We start from the raw sequence: 20,146 nt of genomic DNA, 5'->3' as shown, positions 1-20,146 counted from the left end.
CACCCTGGTGGAACATTTGTTACAGATTATGAGATAATATCATCAGACTATTACACCAATTATGGTCCATAGCATACGTTTGGCACACATTTTCCATACACCTCCATAATTAACACAGTACAGCTTGGTATTGATGAAAGAATATTATAGTATTGCTGTTAACCACAGTCTATAGGTCACACCACTTCTGGTTTTCCCATGCTTCTCCATATTCCCATCACCCTGCAATAGTGATGTACATCTGCTCTAGCTCACAGGAGGACTCTCTTGCATTTGTACCCTTAACCACAATTCTTAACCACCTCTGGGTCCACTGTGCTATTCAGTCCCTAGATTATTCTTTAGCTTTCTGTCTATTGACATTTACTGCCCCAGACCATTAGGGAAATGCAAATCAAAACAACAGTGGGAACCTCTTATGTTTTTTAATGTAATATTCCTTGTGATCTATTAACTTTAATTAAAAATAATAATAAAAAAATAAATTACTGGCCCTGACCTGGCCTAAATCTAAAAAACAAAAACAAAAAAACAACAACAATGAGATATCATCTAACACCACACAGAATGGCCATTATTAAAAAACAGACAACGATGAAGTGCTAGAGAGGATGTGGAGAAATAGGAACACTCCTTCACTGTTGGTGGGAGTGTAAAATTGTACAGCCTCTGTTTAAGACAGTTTGGTGGTTCCTCAGGAAGCTAAATATAGAACTGCCATATGATCCAGCAATTCCTGTACTAGGAATATATTCAGAAGAACTAAAAACTATGACACGAACAGACGTCTGCGCACCAATGTTCATAGCGGCATTGTTTGCAATTGCCAAAAGATGGAAACAACCCAAGTGTCCATTCACCAATGAATGGATAAACAAAATGTGGTATATATGTATGATGGACTACTATGCTGCAATAAAAAGAAATGCAATTGGGACATATGTGATAACATGGATGAGTCTTGAAGACATTATACTAAGTGACGTAAGCCAGACACAAAAGGACAAATATTGCATGGTCTCATTAATATGAACTAAATACAAATAATAAACACATGGAATTAAAACCTAGAGTATAGGTTAAAAGGAGATAAGAGGAGATTTGAGAGGAACTGTGGATGCTTAACGTACGTAGATGTTTTAATTAATTTGACCATAAAAGTGTGGAGATGGAGAGAGTTGACAGTAAGTAACATATATGGTGAGTAGCAACTGGTTTATAAATGGGATTGTGACTCATTATTTTTTTTTACAAAGATCTTTTCTGTTTTTCTTTTTTTAAAGATGTATTTTTTATTTATTTCTCTCCTTTCCCCTCCCCCCCAGTTGTCTCCTCTCTGTGTCTATTTTCTGTGCCTGCTTGTATTCTTCTCAGTGGCACCAGGAATCTGTGTCTCTTTTTGTTGCATCATCTTGCTGCGTCAGCTCTCCCTGTGTGCAGTGCCACTCCTGGGTGGGCTGCGCTTTTTACGTGTGGGGTGGCTCTCCCTATGGGGCTCAGTCCTTGCATGTGGGGCTCCCCTACGTGGGGCACTGCGCATGGGCCAGCTCACCAAACGGTCAGTGTAGGTGGATGCTTTATCCATTGAGCCAAATCCACTTTCATTATTTTTTAAAGATTTATTTTATTTATTTATTTCTTCCCACCTCCTCGTCTGCATTTGCTGTGCCTGTTTGTTGTGTGCTGGTCCTATTTTTTAGGAGGCACCAGGAACTGAGCAGGGGACCCCCATGCGGGAGGGAGGTGCCCAACTGCTTGAGCCACATCCACTCCCCAAATACTCAGATTATGGTCATTTCTCTTTTGTTTTCAGTGCTTCGATTAAGTCATCCACTGTCTTCTGGCTTCCATGGTTTTTAATGAGAAATCAGCTGATAGTGATTTTAAGGTTAACCTGTATCCAACAAGTTGCTTCTCTCTTGCCGCTTTCAAGAGTCTTGATTTGTCTGTGGCTTTTCACAGTTTATGACATGTCTAGATATGAATCTCTTTGAATTTATCCTTCTTGGAACTCAGTTGAGATTCTGGAATGTACAGAGTAATTTCTTCATAAATTTGGAAATGTGGGACCATTATTTTTTCAAATATTCTTTCTGCCCCTTTTTCTCTCTTCTCTCCTCTGCTTCTGGTCCTCCTGTTTTTGTATGTTGATGTGCTTGATTATGTCCCACAGGTCTCTGAGGCTCTGTTCATTTTTCTTCATCTTTTTTTCTCTTTCTGTTCTTCAGACTGGATAATCTCAATTAACCGATCTTAAAGTTCACCGATTCTCAGTTCTGCCAGAATGAAGCTGCTGAACTATTCTAATAAACTTTTATCTGTTTTACTTTTCAACTCCAGAATTCCTTTTTGGTTCTTTTTTTTATATATAACTTCTGTCTCTTTGTTGATATTCTCTATGTGGTAAGGCATTTTTCTTATGCTTTCCTTTAGTTATTTTGGCATGGTTTCCTTTAGTTCTTGAAACATATTTGGCTTCCTTAGTGACAGTTTCCAGTGATTAGTTTTCCCCTTTGAATGAACCCTTCTTCTTTGGAAGTCTTTTTTTTTTTTTGGATGTCTCAAGTTTTTGTTAAAAACTGGATATTTAAAATAATACAGTATGGCAATTCTGGAAATCAGTTTCTCTTTCCTCCCTTTCTCCTCCCCATAAACTTTTCTGAACTAATTCTGTAAATTCTTTATTCCTTGTCATGTGCAGTCACAGAAGTCTCTACTCAGATAGTTTAATGGTCAGACAATTATTGGACAGTGATTTCTGTGAGTGTCTGGAACCGGTTAAGTCTTCAGCCTCTGCTGAGAGGCTCTGTGTGCATGTTTGGGCACATATTCGACATTCAGCCAGGCGGTTAAGAACTCTGCTTTAGTCCCAATTTCCTGCTTGCAGAGAACCTGCAGTCAGAAGTGAGATTGTCTGTTTAGGTCTCTTCCTGAACATGGACACATCCCTGGGCACACTCAGAATTCTGTGGATCCTTGGAAGATATTGGAGCTTTTCAGAGCCCCAGTGGGCATCTCATTCCCCAGCTTTTCCTTTTATGTTTTGCATTTGCTTACCGTTTGACCCAAGCGTTATCCATTGCGTCAAGTAGCCACGAAGTTAAACAATTGCTTCTAATCGTATTCCACAAACACGCACAGGCAAAGAAAGGTTTTTTACACTTGGTCGGCTCTGAGTCAGGTCAGATGAGAACAGCCTTGTCATGGAGATCTTCCAGTGATCCACAAGACATGTCAAATAATGGCAGTTTTCTCAGAACAAAGCTTTGAAGGAGTCTGTTCTGCCCTTCCACTGGCTTCCAGGCTGTGGTTTTCGCTGTGAGTGTGGGCTGTTGATTTTCAAGTCTACCATGGAGCTGGGGTTGGGGAGAAGGATGAGACTGGAGCAAGTTAAAATGGCACAAAACTCACTGTCCTTCCTGAGGTTCAGCTGTGTTTCGTAAATAAACACCCCCTGGATTGCTGCAAGCCTTCGGTTTATGGCCAGAGTTCTGAGAGAGTTGATTCTGATCATTGTTACCAGATTTTTAATTGCTTTTATAGAGGTGAGAATTTTCAGAAGTCCTTACATTGCCATTGCCACTGCTGTCACTCCTCTGAGTCTGTTTTGGTGATTGCTCTTTCTCCTCATTATGGGTGGTGGTTTTCTGATGATTTGCATGGCCAGTTATTAATAGTTCTCTGTTGATTTTTTTGTTGCATGCTTAGAAATTGTGAATTTTAACTTTTTGGTTATTGGATGTTTAAAATTCCTACTCATGTATTTCGGGCTTTGACCTGGGATAGTTATTTGGAAATACCTTAGTCCTTTCTTATGGATTATTACAGACTACAAAATGCTTATTTCTTTTAAGATTTATTAGGTGGAACCAGTGCGTGGTTTAATCTAGGGTCTACTGGATTCTTTACTATTGTAGCAATACCCAGGTAGGTATAAGTTTTCTGGTCTAGCTAGAGGGAGCAGGCTCTACAGTTAGCCTTTTGTAAGTAACCAGACACAGTAACTTCTTTCTTTGGGGTGGTTCTTTCGCCAGCCTCATATGGTTTCTTCACATGCATGTACTGGTCAGAACTCTGCTGAATTCTGAAGTAGGACAGGAAAGCCTCTACATTTCTCTGGAGTTCTCTCACTGCAGCAATCTCTTTTTTCTGTCCTAACTTGGTTTCCTAGACTCTTAGCTCTGTCTCCTCGTCTCAGGGAAACTGCTGGGCTTCCGTGGGTTCCCTTTCCTTGTGCCAAGAACTGCCAGTAAGTGGAGGGCAATTTAGGGCCGTTTTGTTTGTTTTTCATGTCTCAGGGATCACTGTCTTTCATTGTCTGATGTCCAGTGTCTTAAAAGTCATTGTTTCATCTATTTTTTCCAGTTGTTTCAGATTGGAAAGTGAATCTATTTTTTTGTTATTCCATTTTTGCTGGAGGCAGACGTCTATTTACCTATTTTTGTCTGGAACTTTATACCTAAATCCCTTAACTTATTTTAGTCAGATAGTATTACATGTCATACTATATGTCTTAAAATAAATGCATGCAAAATTATACATTGTTTCTAGTAAGTTAAGTCCAACAAATGTCCTTCATTTCAGGTAAGAACACCTAATAAGTTTCTTTTCTCCAAAGCTAAACCTTTCAAAAGATAAAGTTTCATTCAGTTAAGATATTCTTGTTGGTGTAATGGAAAAGAACACAGGCGCCACAAATAGAGAATCTGGACTGAATCTTTGCCCTTCCATTTATAAGATAACTCTGGGAAAGTTGCCTAATGTATTTGAACCTTTGTTTACTCATCTGTAAAATGAGGCTAATAAACAGGATTGTGGAAATGATATAACAATATATATTAAACACCTGGAATATATTAGGCTCTCACTAAATTTAAGGGCATCATCTCCTCCCCTTGTAATTACGTTATTTTTCAGTGTTCAGGAAACTGTGGATTTAGTTACCGACAAAGGATTACATATTGTATTGGGATACGCTCTACTAAGAAAAATAAGCTCCATGAACTTTGGCCCGTAGACTATCGAGAATGCCCTGTGCTGCCTTCCCCTCAGGTTTACAAATGCAATTTTAGGAGCTGTTTGTACATGGCCTCGTGGAAAGTTGGAAAATGGAGCAAGGTCAGTGTTTAATTATGAATTTAAAACCCTCTGAATGAGACTTTCTAGGTGTGGTTTGCTTGGTAGACTACAGGTCTAAGGAGATCCTCAGAGTTTTCTCATACTCCTACTGTCTGAAAACCACTTGATCAATTATTTATATATCTTATCTCCCTTCCTTTGCTTGCTCTAACCTACTTGTAAACAGACACCATAACTAATACTTATTTCTGTTCCTCTGAGAGTTTTGCGTAGTGGCTTTTACTTTAAGTAGGTACTTAAGAAATATTTATTTGTTAATAATAAACCTAATATATGATTAATAAGTTAATTTGCACTATATTCCATTCCCAATTTATTTGATGGAAAGCAAATAAATAGTGCCCTGCAATTTTCACATAAATTAATGAGGACAAACTCTTAGTATTCTTAATAACCATCATTAATTAATGCTTGTATTTACAATGTACTGTTGCTATAACTGCACAAAGTAAGTTAAAGGAAACCATTTCTGAGATGTAATAGATTCAGGCTCATGCCTAGGATTTCTCCCACGTGTGACTGTCCAGCCCCCAGTTTATTTCTGCATCTGTGTTACTTCTAACTACTATTGACACTCACTTCGTTCCCAATGGGCTAGTCTGAGAGGAGGAGGCATTGATTTACTGGCCTTATTATAGTATTAATATATCTTTTACCTTCCACTTTTACTCTGTCCACAGTGCTCAGTGACTTGTGGAGTTGGAGTAATGGAGAGAAGAGTGCAATGCATGGCAGAAAATGGTTGGTCCAGTGACTTATGTTTAAAAAATTTAAAACCAGATGCCCAAAAGAAATGTTATGTCAGTGACTGTAAGTAATAGACTTCAAAAATCTACCTCATACCTAAGTGTTCCTCAGAAGTTTTAATTAAATTTGACAATATTCATATACTCCATAAATAGTCATACTCCACAGACTGGAGAATACATATTTGCAGCATAGCAGTATTTTTATGATTAATTTCATGCTCTGTTTGTAAATTTCTTTGGTGCTGATAAGTTGTATTCACTTGTCCTTAAAGGTCAAACATTTACGAGCTGCAAAGAAATCCAAGTGAAAAACCACATTAACAAGGATGGTGACTATTACCTTAACATTAAGGGAAGAATAATAAAGGTATTATAAAAACAGTTCCTATTTGATTCTAACATAGATTATTGGCATTTTTATTGTGGTAACATATATATATATATATATATAACAAAATTTTCCATTTTAACCATTTTTAAGTGTGCACTTCAGTTGGTATTAATTGCATTCACCATCATCCATTACAAAGACTTTTTCATGACCCCAAATAGAAACTCTGAACCTATTAAGCAAAAACTCCCCATTCCTCCTTCCCACTAGTCCTTGGTAACCTCTAATCTACTTTCTGTCTATGAATTTGCTTATTCTAGATACTTCATATAAGCGGAATCGAATAGTATTTTCCCCCATGGTAGACCATTGACTTGCAGAAGATTTTCTAGATGTTTTCATTTTCCCTCTAGATTCATTGTGCAGGCATGCACTTGGAGAACCCCAAGGAATACATATCATTGGTAAAAGGTGGAGAAGACAACTTTTCTGAAGTATATGGCTTTAGGTACAAATTGTGTTTTTGGTCTTTGTGTGCATTTTTATTTTTCTAATTATTAGAACATCTAGCCTGAAGAGCTCACATATGGGGCAAGTAATTTAGGACAGAGGGAAACATTAGGATTTAAACCTGATGTTGTCCATACCTGCTAAATAATAAAGACTTGGCTGTTAACATGCACACACAGAATGATTGACTAATGTCATACAAATAAGAGCACTGTGGATGGGCATCAGGTCAACAGAGAAAGGAAGAATTAAGCCCTCTGTGTATTTTCATATCAACCAATTATTCCAGTAACAAAATCTAGGAGAATTACAGCTGCATCATTTTCCCACTAACTATTCTTGAATTTAAGAATGAGCATTTTCAATGTTGAGTGATTTTTACTACTTTCCTATTTAACTTGTTGATGCTGTAATATTAAAATGCAGAAATGTGTCTTTTACCTTCCTATTTCCAAAGTTTACCATTTACATACATTATGGCCTAATAACTGTGCCTAATACTAACAATATTCTAATATTATTACAGACTGAAAAATCCATATGAATGCCCTTTCAATGGAAGTAGAAGGCAAGACTGTGCATGTACAAATGACTACCTGGCTGCTGGATACACTGTTTTCAGCAAAATAAGAATTGATCTTATGTCTATGCAAATTAAAAGTAAGTTCTGAATCTTTACCTGTAAAATGAAAATCCTCCATCTGTTAGTGAAACCCTAACAAAATGCTGGTGTACATGATAATCAAGGTGTAGGGAACAGCCTAACATTTTGCAATACTTGTTTAGAATAAGTTGTGTTTTTTTTTTTAAGTCCTTTGCTATATACTTCCTTTGCAGTCACATGGATCTTGGGGACCCTTAATAAAGATGTAATAGGAATGACAGTGATAACATGCTGCCCTTTCAAGATCAAACCTAAGGAAATTCACATCCCCAACATATTTGTGTAAATTTGGGGGGGGGGGTAGTTTAAAGCAACAACGTTAATTTTTAATTATAATTTACTGAGTAGTTTCACGTACAGTATCTCATTTGATCTCTTCAGTAACCCTGTATTAGTAAGGCAGATATTGCATCACAATGTTACAGATGATAAAACCATGTTGCTTATAGAGAAATTATTGTCCCAATTCACAGCTGGTAACTGGTAATGTGGGGACATGAGGTCCTACCCACAGCCCCACATTATGGACTTTGCTGTCTTTCTGGGAAATTATAGTGGTCAAATCAAAAGATTTTTATGGACAATAATGTAACCTGCCCTCCTGAAAGTTACATGTCTACACGAAAAGGCAAGCTTAGTTTAAAAGCAGAGTCTATCTTTCTCGCCACTGAATTCCCAATGTCTACCAACCGTGCCTGAACCATAAAAGAAATGAACAAATATTTGAGTGCATGCATGAATACATAATATCTAAACCGCATTCACTCAATAATGAGCAATTATTACTAGTAACAATGAGTACCATTTATCACAGTGGAGAAGCAATATAATGTTAAAAATAAGAGCACAAAATTCTGGAGTCAGACTGTATGTGCATAAATTCTCTACCTCCCTTTACCGCTTATGTGACCTTGGGCAGATCTCTTTAAGGTTAAGTTGCCTTATCTGAAAACTGAGAAGCTGCCTCAGTTTCTTTTTTTTTCCTTCCTTCCTTTGACTCTTTCTTCCAACCCTCCTTCCCTTCTTTCCTTCCTTTCTTTTTCTTTTCTTTTTCAGTGAGGTTGAAGAGGTAATATGTAGAACATATTCAGTCAACGCCTTGCACCTAGTAAATATTCTATAAATACTGGTCATTATTTATTATCCATTTTGAGTCAGCTAACTAGCATTGCTAAATATATAATGAACTCTTGTATTTATTTGCTGCTTATTAGGCTGTTTTTATTATTATTAATCTATCAGACTAATAAGGTATCTGCCAGACATTGAACTGGGACCTGAGGGTACATAGTCAACTTTATACTTTTTCAACACCTTGCCTTTCTTTTCCTTTTTCAATTTGTGTTACAAAACCCAGTCTTAGTTAAATTAAACTTTCCACCCCCTCTGCCCATGCAACATGAATATGAACTTAGGAGATAATGCGCACACCTCTGCCTGGTCACACTTCAGCACGTAGCAGCTAGGCTTCCGTGGACGCTCAGGGTCCCTCGTATGCCTATAGCACTTCCCTCATCCATTCACTCTCCCATTCTCCTAAATGGCTAACTCATGCCTCAAATTTCTGAAATTTATGACACCTTTTCTACTCTATTCAATTATCGCTGGTGATATTCCTTCCAATTTCACTGAGAAAATAAAACAAGCAAAAGAGAATTTCCATAAGCCCCCACTGCCACCGCTACCACCCACCTATACACACGTATACTTTATCTTCTGTCCTGTTACTATGGATGAACTCTCCATACTCTCATCTAAGATCAACCTGCCCACTTGTGCCCAAGACTATTGACTTACACCTACTCAAGAACATCATTTCAACCTATCACCCTGTCTCTCTTACATCATCAGTTTTTCCTCTCTGCTGGATCATTTACATCCTGCATAGAGAAACATGCTCTTATTTTTTCCATCTTAATTAAAAAGAAATCTTCTGGACCCTCTCACCTCCAGCCACTGCTTTCCTTTATAGTAAAGTTCCTTAAATGAATTATTACTCCCACTCTCCAGTTTCTCTTCTCCCATGCACTCCTCAACTCCCTCTAATTAGTCTTTCATTCATTCAACTCTCAGGAAACAGATCTTATCAAAGTCATTAGTGACCTCCATTTCCCTAAATCCAATAATAATTCTTGGTTTTCATCCTGTTTGACCTATCAGCAGCATTTGGTTTCCAGACCACTGCACTCTCCATGTTTGGTACCTGTCTTAGCCACTCTTTCATCTATCTTTTTCACTGTTTTTAAACTTTGCTTTTTAAAATTCATCTTCCACATCAGTAAATGTTGACAAACTTTGGGACTCAGTTATTCTCTTAGAGACAGAACTCATTCAATTAACACCTGTTAAATGACAATCCTAAATGTATATTTCTAGCTTGAGACTGCTATCCTGATGTCCAAAATTCTATCATCACATCCATATGTATGTCTAATAGGTATCACAAAGTGAATATATCCAAAATTGAACTTCCACTATATTTTTCCAAACCTGCTCCTTCTATTCCAAATTTTCACTATCTCAGTAAATGGCAACTCTATTCTTCCATCTACTCTGCGAAAAACCTAGCATCATCCTTAATTCTTCCCTTTCTATCACACCCACGTGTAATCCATCATTAAATCCTGTTAGGTCAATCTTGAAAATACCTACTGAATTTCAGTTTCTCACTGCCTAATTTGCTACCACTTTGATCCAAGTCCACATTATTTCCTACCTAGATTATTATAATGCCTACCAACCAATATTCCCTGTATGACACCACTCTCCACCCTCCTGACCTAGAATCTCCTCACAACAGAGAAGCCAGAGTGAGCCTATAAAACATAAACCATGCCATGTCACTCCTCCTCTGCTCAAAACTCTCCAGTCATTTTTTGTCTAACTAAGTCAAGTCTAGAGTCCTTCCATTGGTCAACGAAACTCAACATGACCTCCTCCTTCTAATTACGTCTCTGGTCTCATCTTCTACCACCCACCCTCCTCCACCTTTCATACTCTGCTCCAGACACACTGACCTCTTTGCAGTTCCTTGAACACTGCAAGCATGCCCTGCCTCAAAGCTTTTCTGCTTATTGCCCCATCTGCCTGAAACTCTCATCTTACAATCATCTCTATTGTATGTCCCTTCATTTCTGCTCAGATTCATCTTCTCCGTGAAGCCGTGCTAGATCACTCTTCACCCCTAAACTCTCTTCCTCCTCTTTCCTGCTTTATTTTAGCCATTGCAAAGACCATCTCTAACATATTATAAAATTTACTTTATTTCTTGGCTCTTTCTGGTGGGACTTAGGTTTCTTCAGCTCCAGTTTCCTTTATCCACTATTGTGTCATCAGTACCTATAATGGTGCCTAATAGTAAGTTCTAAATAAATATTTGTTGAATAAAAATGCTTTGCTTGCCTCAAGAAGCTTAAACGAACAGCTTCCTGAAGAATAATCTAGAGGACAAGTTGGAGTTGATCAAACTAAGTGCAGAAAAGAAATTTCAAGAAGGTGCAGCATGAACAAAAGCATGGAATGGGTATCATCAGAGATTAAAAAGTAGGTCAGTTTGGCCTAAGCATAAAATAGATGGAATCTGGGGATGGTAACCTGTGAGAGAAGCTCCCAGGAATCAGATCCTGGAGGGCAATGTATACTAAACTAAGAAATTAAATTTTATCTTATAAGTTATGGGAGCCATTGGGGTAAAAGTTTAAGCAGGGACGAGAACAGATTTGGTTGGAGGGAGAGCAAATTGTGTCCATGAAGAAAATTAGCAAGCTAATATAATAATTCAGACAGAAAGTGATGGGGGCTTAACTTAAGGCCATGGGTCAGAATAGAGAGATGATGGATTTGAGGAATATTAAAGAATAGCATCTGTAGAATTTGCTGACTGATGAATGAATGTGGGGGTTAGTGATATTAGAGATACAGAATATTCAGAAAGATTTCCAAAGTAACCAGGTGAATGGTGGTATTGTTCTGTTTGGTGAGAAGAGAAATACAGAAAGGGGAATAAGTTTGGAGAAAAAGGTAATGTATTTAGCTTTAGGTGTGTTAAATTGGAGATGTCTGTGGATCATCCAGGAAATAATATCCAATAAGAGTTTGATATATGTTCTGGAACTCACCAGTCAGCAGAATTAAATATATACTGGGTGTTACTATTGTATGATTGGTTCTTGGAGCTGAGGGTATTGACTGGTTGTTATGCTTTTGAAGGAGGTAGCAGCTCAAGAAGTTTTGAAAGTTGTGTTTCTGTTCTGCCCCAGCCCAACTCTTAAATGCCATCCATAAGCAGTGGTGTGCAAATGTTTAACAACCAGCTCTACAGAGAAAAACTAAAAAGTCTGATTTGTGGTGTTTGCCAATTTCTATGAGATACTTATTCCCACCATGGACAATTTTAAGCCACAAACATGAGATCCCTGTTCACGGAATTGTAAAGAGAAACCTACAGGTTCTCATGATCTGGTAGAGCTTGGTGCTTAGAACACAGTGAAGGCCTCTTCCTTTTGGAAACTTCCCCTGGAGGTATGATAGATATTTCCAGAAATGCTAACTTTGGGGATTGCCTCCAGGGGACTGGCATTATCCTGGGGCATGCTGTGATCTTGTAGTTATCTAGGAAAGTGACATGATTTGAAAAAACAACAGTGGAGCTGGCAGCTCCTGACTGGATCATTCTTGGTTGGGATAATATTTAGTGATTCAAGCTTGAATAAGAGATTGGACTGGCTGACCCTAGGATTCCTTCCAAACTGGTTTTGATTTAATAATCCTGTTTTTGATACCTTGTACAGAACACTTAGCACTGTTGCCAATCAGGAAGTTTTTCTAAAAATGTTAGCAAAAGTAAGATGCAAAAGAATAACATAATAATATAAAAATGCTATAAGAAGTAAAAGAAAATTGTACATTTTTGGCTGTGTCTTTAATAGTCTAAATGTGTTGATATATACATTGTCAATAATCACTCACATACTTGATTTAACTTTAATCTTTTTTCAGTGCTTTTCCTCATGATGCTACTTCATCTATTTTAGTTATTCATTTATATATAAAATATAAAAATCAATTATTTAGCTTTAAAATTTCTACATAAATTTGAATTAAATAAAAAATATATTTATGAATAGAATATGAAGACTATGTCTTTTACAGTGAATATTGTGTTGCCATCCTGGTGCTAAAGGGTTTCAATTTTTATTTTCTAGCTACAGATCTTCTTTTTTCCCAGACAATATTTGGAAAAGCAGTTCCATTTGCCACAGCTGGAGATTGCTATAGTGCTGCCAGGTGCCCACAGGTATTCAATATTTCTTTAATTTTTTACTCCGCTACAAAATATAATTGATCCTGTTTCTCTTTATTTTCTTGGCCAGAATATTATAAGAAACACAAGTAAATAGAAAATGAAAAACATATATATATATATATACTTTTAAAAATTTATTGTAGTATATAACTCACCCATAAACACACATAAACAATAAGTGTATAGTAATAGTTGTGAACTTACAAAATAAACGTCTATAACATCCTACAGGACTCTTATAACTCACCCTACCACCAATAGCTTGCATTGTTGTTAAACATTTTTAACTAATGATTAAAGAGCATTGCCAAAATATTACTACTAACCAAAGTATTTTTCCTCCAACCCACCCTATCGTTATTATTAATTTTATATCTTTTATATATGAACACACATAAACAATAAGTGTAGAGTAAAAGTTGTGAACTTACAAAGCAAACATGCATAACATCATATAGGGGTGCCATACATCAACCCTCCACCAACACCTGGCATTGTTGTGAAATGTTTGTTACAAATTATGGAAGAATATTGTCAAAATCTTACTACTAATCATAGTCCTTATTTTACATTTGGTGTGTTTTCCCCCAACCCACCCTATTATTATTTTTTAAATATATTTTTTATGACAGAAGTTGTAAACTTATAAAACAATCATGCACATGTGCAGAATTCCCAAACAACACCCCTCTATCAACACACCATACTGTGGTGGAACATTTGTTACAGATAAGATATTATGATCTGATTGTTACCACATCCATAGTGTACATTTGGCACACTTTTTCCATACTGTCCCATTATCAACACAGTACATCTTTGGCATAGATGCAAGAATATTGTATTATTACTGCTAACCATAGTCCATAGATCCCTCCGGTTGTATTTTTCCCATGCTTCTCCACATTCTTACCACCCTATAGTAGTGATGTACATTTGCTTTAGCTCACAAAGGACACTCTTGCATTTGTACCATCAATTGCAATTCTCATCCACCTCTTGGTTTACTGTGCTATTCAGTTCCTAGATTATTCTCTAGCATTCTGTCAATTGGCATTTACATCCATAGACTACTATTTTCAGCCACATTCCTATATATAAACTAGCTATTACTCACTATTTGTTACTCTCCACTCTATCCATTTCCACACTTTTACAGTAAAGCTAATTAAAACTTCTACATACATTAAACATCAGTAATCCATCTCAGTCCTCCTCTTATCTTCTTGAAGAATCCACCACCTATCACCAGGTCTTGAAGATATTTTCCTACAATTTCTTCTAGGGGCTTTATGGTTCTTGCTTTTATTTTTAGGTTTTTTACCATTTTGAGTAAAATGGTAAGGTGTGAGATAAGGGTCCTTTTTCCTTCTTTTGGCTATGGATATCCAGTTCTTTCAGCACCAGGTGTTGAATGGACTGTTTTGCCTGAGCTGTTTGGGTTTGACATGCTAGAAAAAATTACTTGACCATAGATGTGAACATCTGTTTCTGAGCCATCGATTTGGTTCCATTGGTCTATGTGTCTGTCTTTATGTCAGTACCATGCTGTTTTTACCACTATAGCTAGGCAGTATGATTTAAAGTCTGGAGAAGAGGGTTTGCTTTTCCTTTTTAAGATGTTCCTGGCTATTCAGGACCCCTTATCCTTCCAAATAAATTTGATAATAGTGTTTTCAATTAAAAAAAAGTGCTGGTGGAATACTTATCAGGATTGCATTGAATCTGTATCTCAATTTGAGTAGAACTGACATCAATGATATTTAGTCTTTCAATCCATGAGCATGGAATGTTCTTCCAGTTATTTAGGGTATTTTAAATTTCTTTTAACATTGAGTTACAGTTTTCTGAAAACAAGTGCTTTACATTATTGGTTAAGTTTATTCCTAACTATTTGAGTTTTATCTGTCATATTTTATTTTCACCACTCTTGACAATTTTAGTTACTTTTAATGATATAATCTTCATTTCTAGACTCTCTATCAGGCCTCTCTCTCCTGTCTTTTCAGACTGTAGCACACCCTTTGTTTTTCCTGCGAATCTGGTCTCTTGGTTAGAAATTCTCTGTTTCTGTTTATCTGTGAATATTCAAAATTCACCCTCATTATTGAAAGACAATCTTGCTGAATATAAGATTCTTGGGTTTCTCTTGTAGTATCTTAAATAAATCAGATCACTATCTTCTTGCTTCCATGGTTTCTGATGAGAAATCAGCACTTAATCTTATTGGGTATCCCTTATATGTTATTCATTGCTTTTCTCTTGCTGTTCTCAGAATTCTCTCTTTGTCTTTGGCATTTGACATTCTGATGAATATGTATCTAGGAGTTGGTCTATTCAGATTTTTTTTGGATGGGAGTATATTTTGCTTCTTGGACATGGATATCTATATCCTTCAACAGGATTGGGAAATTCTCTACCATTATTTTTTCAAAATATTCCTTTTCCCTTCTCTTTTCCTTCTGGACATCCATGACATGTATGTTTGCACGCTTTTTGCTATTATTTAGTTCCCTGAGATCTTCTTCAATTTTTTCTACTCTTTTCTTCATCTCTTCTTTTGTATGTTCACTTTCAGAGGCTATTTCTTCAATCTCACCAATACTTTCTTCTGCCTCCTCAAGTCTATTGTATAATTCCAATGTTATTTTAAATTTCATATATTGCACCTTTCATTCCCATAAGATCTGCTATGTTTCTATGTATGCTTTCAAATTCTTCTTTGTGCTTATCCAATGTCTTCTTAATATCCTTAATCTCTTTAGCCATCTCATTGAATTTATTAAGGAGATTTGTTTGAACATCTCTGATTAGTTATTTCAACTCCTTTATATTGTCTGGAGGCTTATCTTATTCCTTTAATTGGGCCATATCTTCCTGTTTCTTGGTGTGGATTGTAATTTTTTGGTTTCTTGGCTTCTGGCTTACTAGAGTATTTATTCTGGGTGCAGTTTTTCTCTTTAATTTAGGGCTTCCTGCCCTTTCTCCCTTGCTGGTTGTGCAGTAGGAGCCAAGGATGTAGTTGGTGCTAAAAGCTGTGGAGGCTCAAGCTGCCCTCATTGCCTCAGGGACCAATGAAGTTTCTCCCAACTTTCTCCTTTGCCAGGGGTAGGGGCAGTCACAGCTGTGTGGAATAATCCAAGTCATGCAGGCCTAGACTTTAGTTGCCCAGAGAGACTGATGAAGCTTCATACCCTTTCTCCCCTGCCTGGCGTAGGGATGGAGCTGCAGGTGTGGGCAGCAATCTATGCAGTGTGGGTTCAAGATGCCTGCAGTTGCCCTGGTAGACTTCTGATTATTCAGTCTATGCCAGCCAAAGATACCTGCAGTTACCTGGTTAGGCTGGTGCAGAGCCTGCCAGCCTCCTCCATGCCAGAGGTGGGGCTGAAGCCTAGTCTAGGGCTGCAGGCTGATCTGGGTGAAAGAAACTGGTTCCTATCATCACCATGAATTTCAATTAGCCCAGCTTCTTCTCATGCTGGGGGCAAAAGTCAAAATGGTGGCCACTGACCTCTTTCTAACTTGGACAGATTCACATCCTAGCTTTTCCTAGGGTTATACCTTAGCCAGCCGAGGCTACTAATCAGCAGCCAAAATCAGTGGCAAACTTTCTCCTCCTCCCCTATTTCTGGGAAATGGAGCTTCCAATTCCAGCTACAGAATAGCTCCTGGGGTAGCTTGTACTGCCAAAGTAGGATTGTCACTGGACTCTGCGACTTGGCCAGTAATTTCCCAGAGAGGCTGGTGCACATCCCCCCAGCTTCCTTCCTGCTGGAGTCAGGGTTTTGGCCTGGGCTTCAGCTGCAATCCAACCTGAATGGAAAAAAGCTGGTCCCTGCCAGCACTGTGATTTTCAATCTGCCCCACTTCCCTTTGTGCCAGGTGCAGAGTTAAGATGGCAGCTCCCAGCCTCTTTCCTTTTTTTTTTTAAAGACCTATTTATTCATTTATTTCTCTCCCCCTCCCCGCCCCACCCCAGCTGTCTCTTCTCTGTGTCTATTTGCTGCGTCTTCTTTGTCCACTTCTGTTGTCGTCAGCGGCAAGGGAATCCGTGTTTCTTTTCATTGTGTCATCTTGTTGTGTCAGCTCTCCGTGTGGGTGGCACCATTCCTGGGCAGGCTGCACTTTCTTTCGCGCTGGGCGGCTCTCCTTACGGGGCGCACTCCTTGTGCGTGGGGCTCCCCTATGCGGGGGACACCCCTGCGTGGCAGGGCACTCCTTGCGCGCTCAGCACTGCGCGTGGACCAGCTCTACATGGGTCAAGGAGGCCCGGGGTTTGAATCGCAGACCTTGCATGTGGTAGATGGATGCCCTAACCAATGGGCCAAGTCTGCCGCCCTGCCCCAGCCTCTTTCTGACTGGGACAGGCTCGAACTTCAGCTGTTCTCACTGCTGAATTTGCTCATCTGTAGCTGAAGTTGGTGCCCAACCATCTCTTACTCCCCCATTTTTGGGAAGTGGAGCTTTCAATTCCAGCTGCGGAACAACTCTTGAGGTGACTTGTGCCTCCAGTGGAGGATGGGCTTCAGCCTTCCGGGCGTGGAGCCTCTACTTACAAGTCTTCTCTGCAGATGGGCAGTCTCCTTCCATTCCTTCAAGGACAATGCAGGACGCTCTTCTGGCCTCCTGGAGCCCCCAAACAGGTGCTTCAGCTAGCTCCAGAGAGCTCTGGGTGTTTGCTAACTGCCCTGTAGCAGGAGCTGACTCTAGGAGCTCTTTACTTGGCCACCATCTTGCTGTTTCTCCCCTATATATATTTTATTTCAAAGATTATAAACTTTGGAGAAAAAACATCTTGTTCAAGTTTGCATTTGTAAGAGATGGTATAATAACAAGGAATTTTTTTTAACAGATCAATTTTATTGATACATATTAATAACAAGGATTTTAATTTGTTGAGGCCCCTTTTCTCCTCTCATGCTGCTTTATAATTTTTAATCTTTCCACTTAACCTGTGGAAATCAATTAATATGCATTATAAGGTTAAGGAATGGATCGCACATACATAACTTTTACTCCTTGCTGCTAACATTGGTTAGAGTGGATCTCTGGGTCTGTAATATTGTCAGAATATATTTCTAGGATCTGTGAAATACTACATTTCCATTTCTCTATTCTTGTTTTTATCCCTTGTTTCTTGAGTTCTCCAGTTATGTTCTCTTGTTTTATTTCCATGGTTGCCAGTTAAGTATGCTTCCTAGTAGAAAATGTATTGTTTCATTTTTAACAAGGACTTTTACAAAGTACATCTGAAAAACATTTTATAATAGAGAGATGTAAGGTAGACAAATATAGCATAGTTAGGTAGATTCACAGGCAATTGAAAAATCAAGCCAAGAAATACTAAATAATAAATTTATATAATTTGAGAGATGTCACCAATGGTTTCCCACAGACCTCTATTCTTGAAATTTCCCAGTCATAGTTTTCATAATATGATATAGAAGTTATGCTTAATTTAAGTATAGAGGACATTTGTTATGTTAGAAAGAAGAATTAAAAGAGCCCTCAAGAGATACTAGAACTATGGACTGAAACCAAAGAGAAAAAAATTAGTAAGAATAAATGTAGAAATATTAATTTAGGTCCAGAAACTCAAATCGGATCTGGCAATGTTATATAAAAAAGACCTAAGTGCTTTATTTGACCAGTATGGGTTCAATGTGACTCATGGGGAGCATGGAGTGATCTCTAAATAACTTAATGAAATCTTATGGTACCTTTATAAAATCATAGTATTGAGATCAGGAAATTCATTTATCCTTCACTGGACTAGTAAACTTATTTTTGAATGTATGCCTTTAAAAGATAAATTGTAATCTTTTTAGGGATAGGAGGAAGCCACCATAAAAAAAAGGACAGGTTTAAAGTCATGTTACATAAGGAAAATAAAAACGGGACCCAGGGAAAGAGTAGGAAGGTATAATAATTGTCTTTAAATATTTTTTAAAATACCCAAAGAGAAAGAGTGAGGCCATTCTGTGCTAGTCCTCGAGACTTCAATGGGGTGGCAGATTTCAGCTCAGCCTGAAAAAAGCTTTGACACGTGTAGTTGTCCAGTGAAAAGAACCCCAAATCTGGAGTCAAGAGTATCTGCAATTTTGCCTATATTTTTATATTTTGATCTTGTATCCTGCAACTTACTGAACTCATTTATTAGTACCAGTAGTTTTTTAGTGGATTCCTCAGGATTTTATAAATATAAGATCATGTCATCTGCAAATGGAGATAGTTTTACTTTTTCCTTTTCAAACTGGATGTCTATTATTTCTTTTTCTTACCCAATTGCTCTAGCTAAAACCTCCAGTACAATTGTTGAATAAATGTGGCAAAACAGATAGCTTGTCTTGTTCCTGTACTTAGGGAAAAGCATTCAGTCTTTCACCATTATGTTACTGGTGATCGTTTTTATGGGTTCTATATCTAGTTGCCTTGTATTTTGTTGAAGACTATGGCACCAATTTTCAAAAGAGATATTGGTCTGTAGTTTTCTTTTCTTGTGATCTGTTTGTCTGGTTTTGGTATCAGAGGTATACTGGTGTCATGGAATCAGTTGGGTAGTGTTCCAGCTCCTCTGTTTTTTTTTTTTTTTTGGAAGAGTATGTGAAGAATTAGTTCTTTAAATACTTGGTTGAGGTCACCAGCAAAGCCAACTGAACTGGGGCTTTTCTTTGTTTTAATTGCTAATTCAATGCCTTTGTTATAGATCAAATCAGATTTTCTACCTCCTTTTGAGCCAGTTTTGGAAGTTTTTATCTTTTAAGTATTTGTCCATTTCATCTATTATCTTATTTGTTTTCATATAATTGTTCATAAGATTCTCTTGTAATTCTTTTTATTACTCTAATGTTGGCAATGATGTCCCTTCTTCTTTTCCTGATTTAATAATTTCAGTTTTCTCTCTTTAACTTGATAAGTCTGGGTAAATATTTGACAGTTTTGTTTATATTTTTAATGAACCATTTTTGGATTTTTAAAATTTTCTGGTTTTCCTCATTTGATTTATTTCCACTCTAATTTTGCCATTTGCTTTGGATTTAGATTGCTCTTCTATTTCCATTGCCTTAAGGTTTGAAATCTTAATTTTAACACAGGCATTTACATCTATAAACTTTCCTACAAGCACTTCTTTTACTGCATCCCATCAATTTTGGTATGTTATATGTTCATTTTCACTCATCACAAAGTATTTTCTATTATCACCTGTGATTTCTTCTTCAACCCACTGGTTATTTCGGAGTATGATGTTTAATTTCCATGTATTTGTGAATTTACCAAATTTCCTCCTGTCATTGATTTCCATTCCATTGTGGTTGGAAAATATATTTCATATGATCTCAATCCTTCTTAAATTTATTGAGGTTCACTCAGTGATGTAATGTAAGGTCTAAACAGAAAGGATTTTGCTGTTGTTGGGTAGAGTGTGCTGTAGGTGTCTGCTGAGCCTA

The 20,146-nt window shown here is 37.5% G+C and overlaps 1 protein-coding gene across 1 annotated transcript in view; it reads left to right on the top strand.

Moving 5' to 3' along the window:
- The window catches only part of ADAMTS20 (ADAM metallopeptidase with thrombospondin type 1 motif 20), a 216,025-nt gene that overhangs the window by 159,747 nt on the left and 36,132 nt on the right, over positions 1-20,146 (top strand). The window contains exons 32-37 of the mRNA XM_058307840.2: positions 4,918-5,118; positions 5,820-5,949; positions 6,161-6,255; positions 6,633-6,727; positions 7,256-7,389; positions 12,598-12,689. Of these exons, the coding sequence (XP_058163823.1) occupies positions 4,918-5,118; positions 5,820-5,949; positions 6,161-6,255; positions 6,633-6,727; positions 7,256-7,389; positions 12,598-12,689 (747 nt within the window). The remainder of the gene's footprint in view (positions 1-4,917; positions 5,119-5,819; positions 5,950-6,160; positions 6,256-6,632; positions 6,728-7,255; positions 7,390-12,597; positions 12,690-20,146) is intronic.

This window comes from Dasypus novemcinctus, chromosome 12 (assembly GCF_030445035.2).
Source record: "Dasypus novemcinctus isolate mDasNov1 chromosome 12, mDasNov1.1.hap2, whole genome shotgun sequence".
Classification (NCBI taxonomy): domain Eukaryota; kingdom Metazoa; phylum Chordata; class Mammalia; order Cingulata; family Dasypodidae; genus Dasypus; species Dasypus novemcinctus.
Note: the sequence above shows the minus strand (reverse complement) of the source record. Positions and strands in the feature narration are given on the sequence as shown.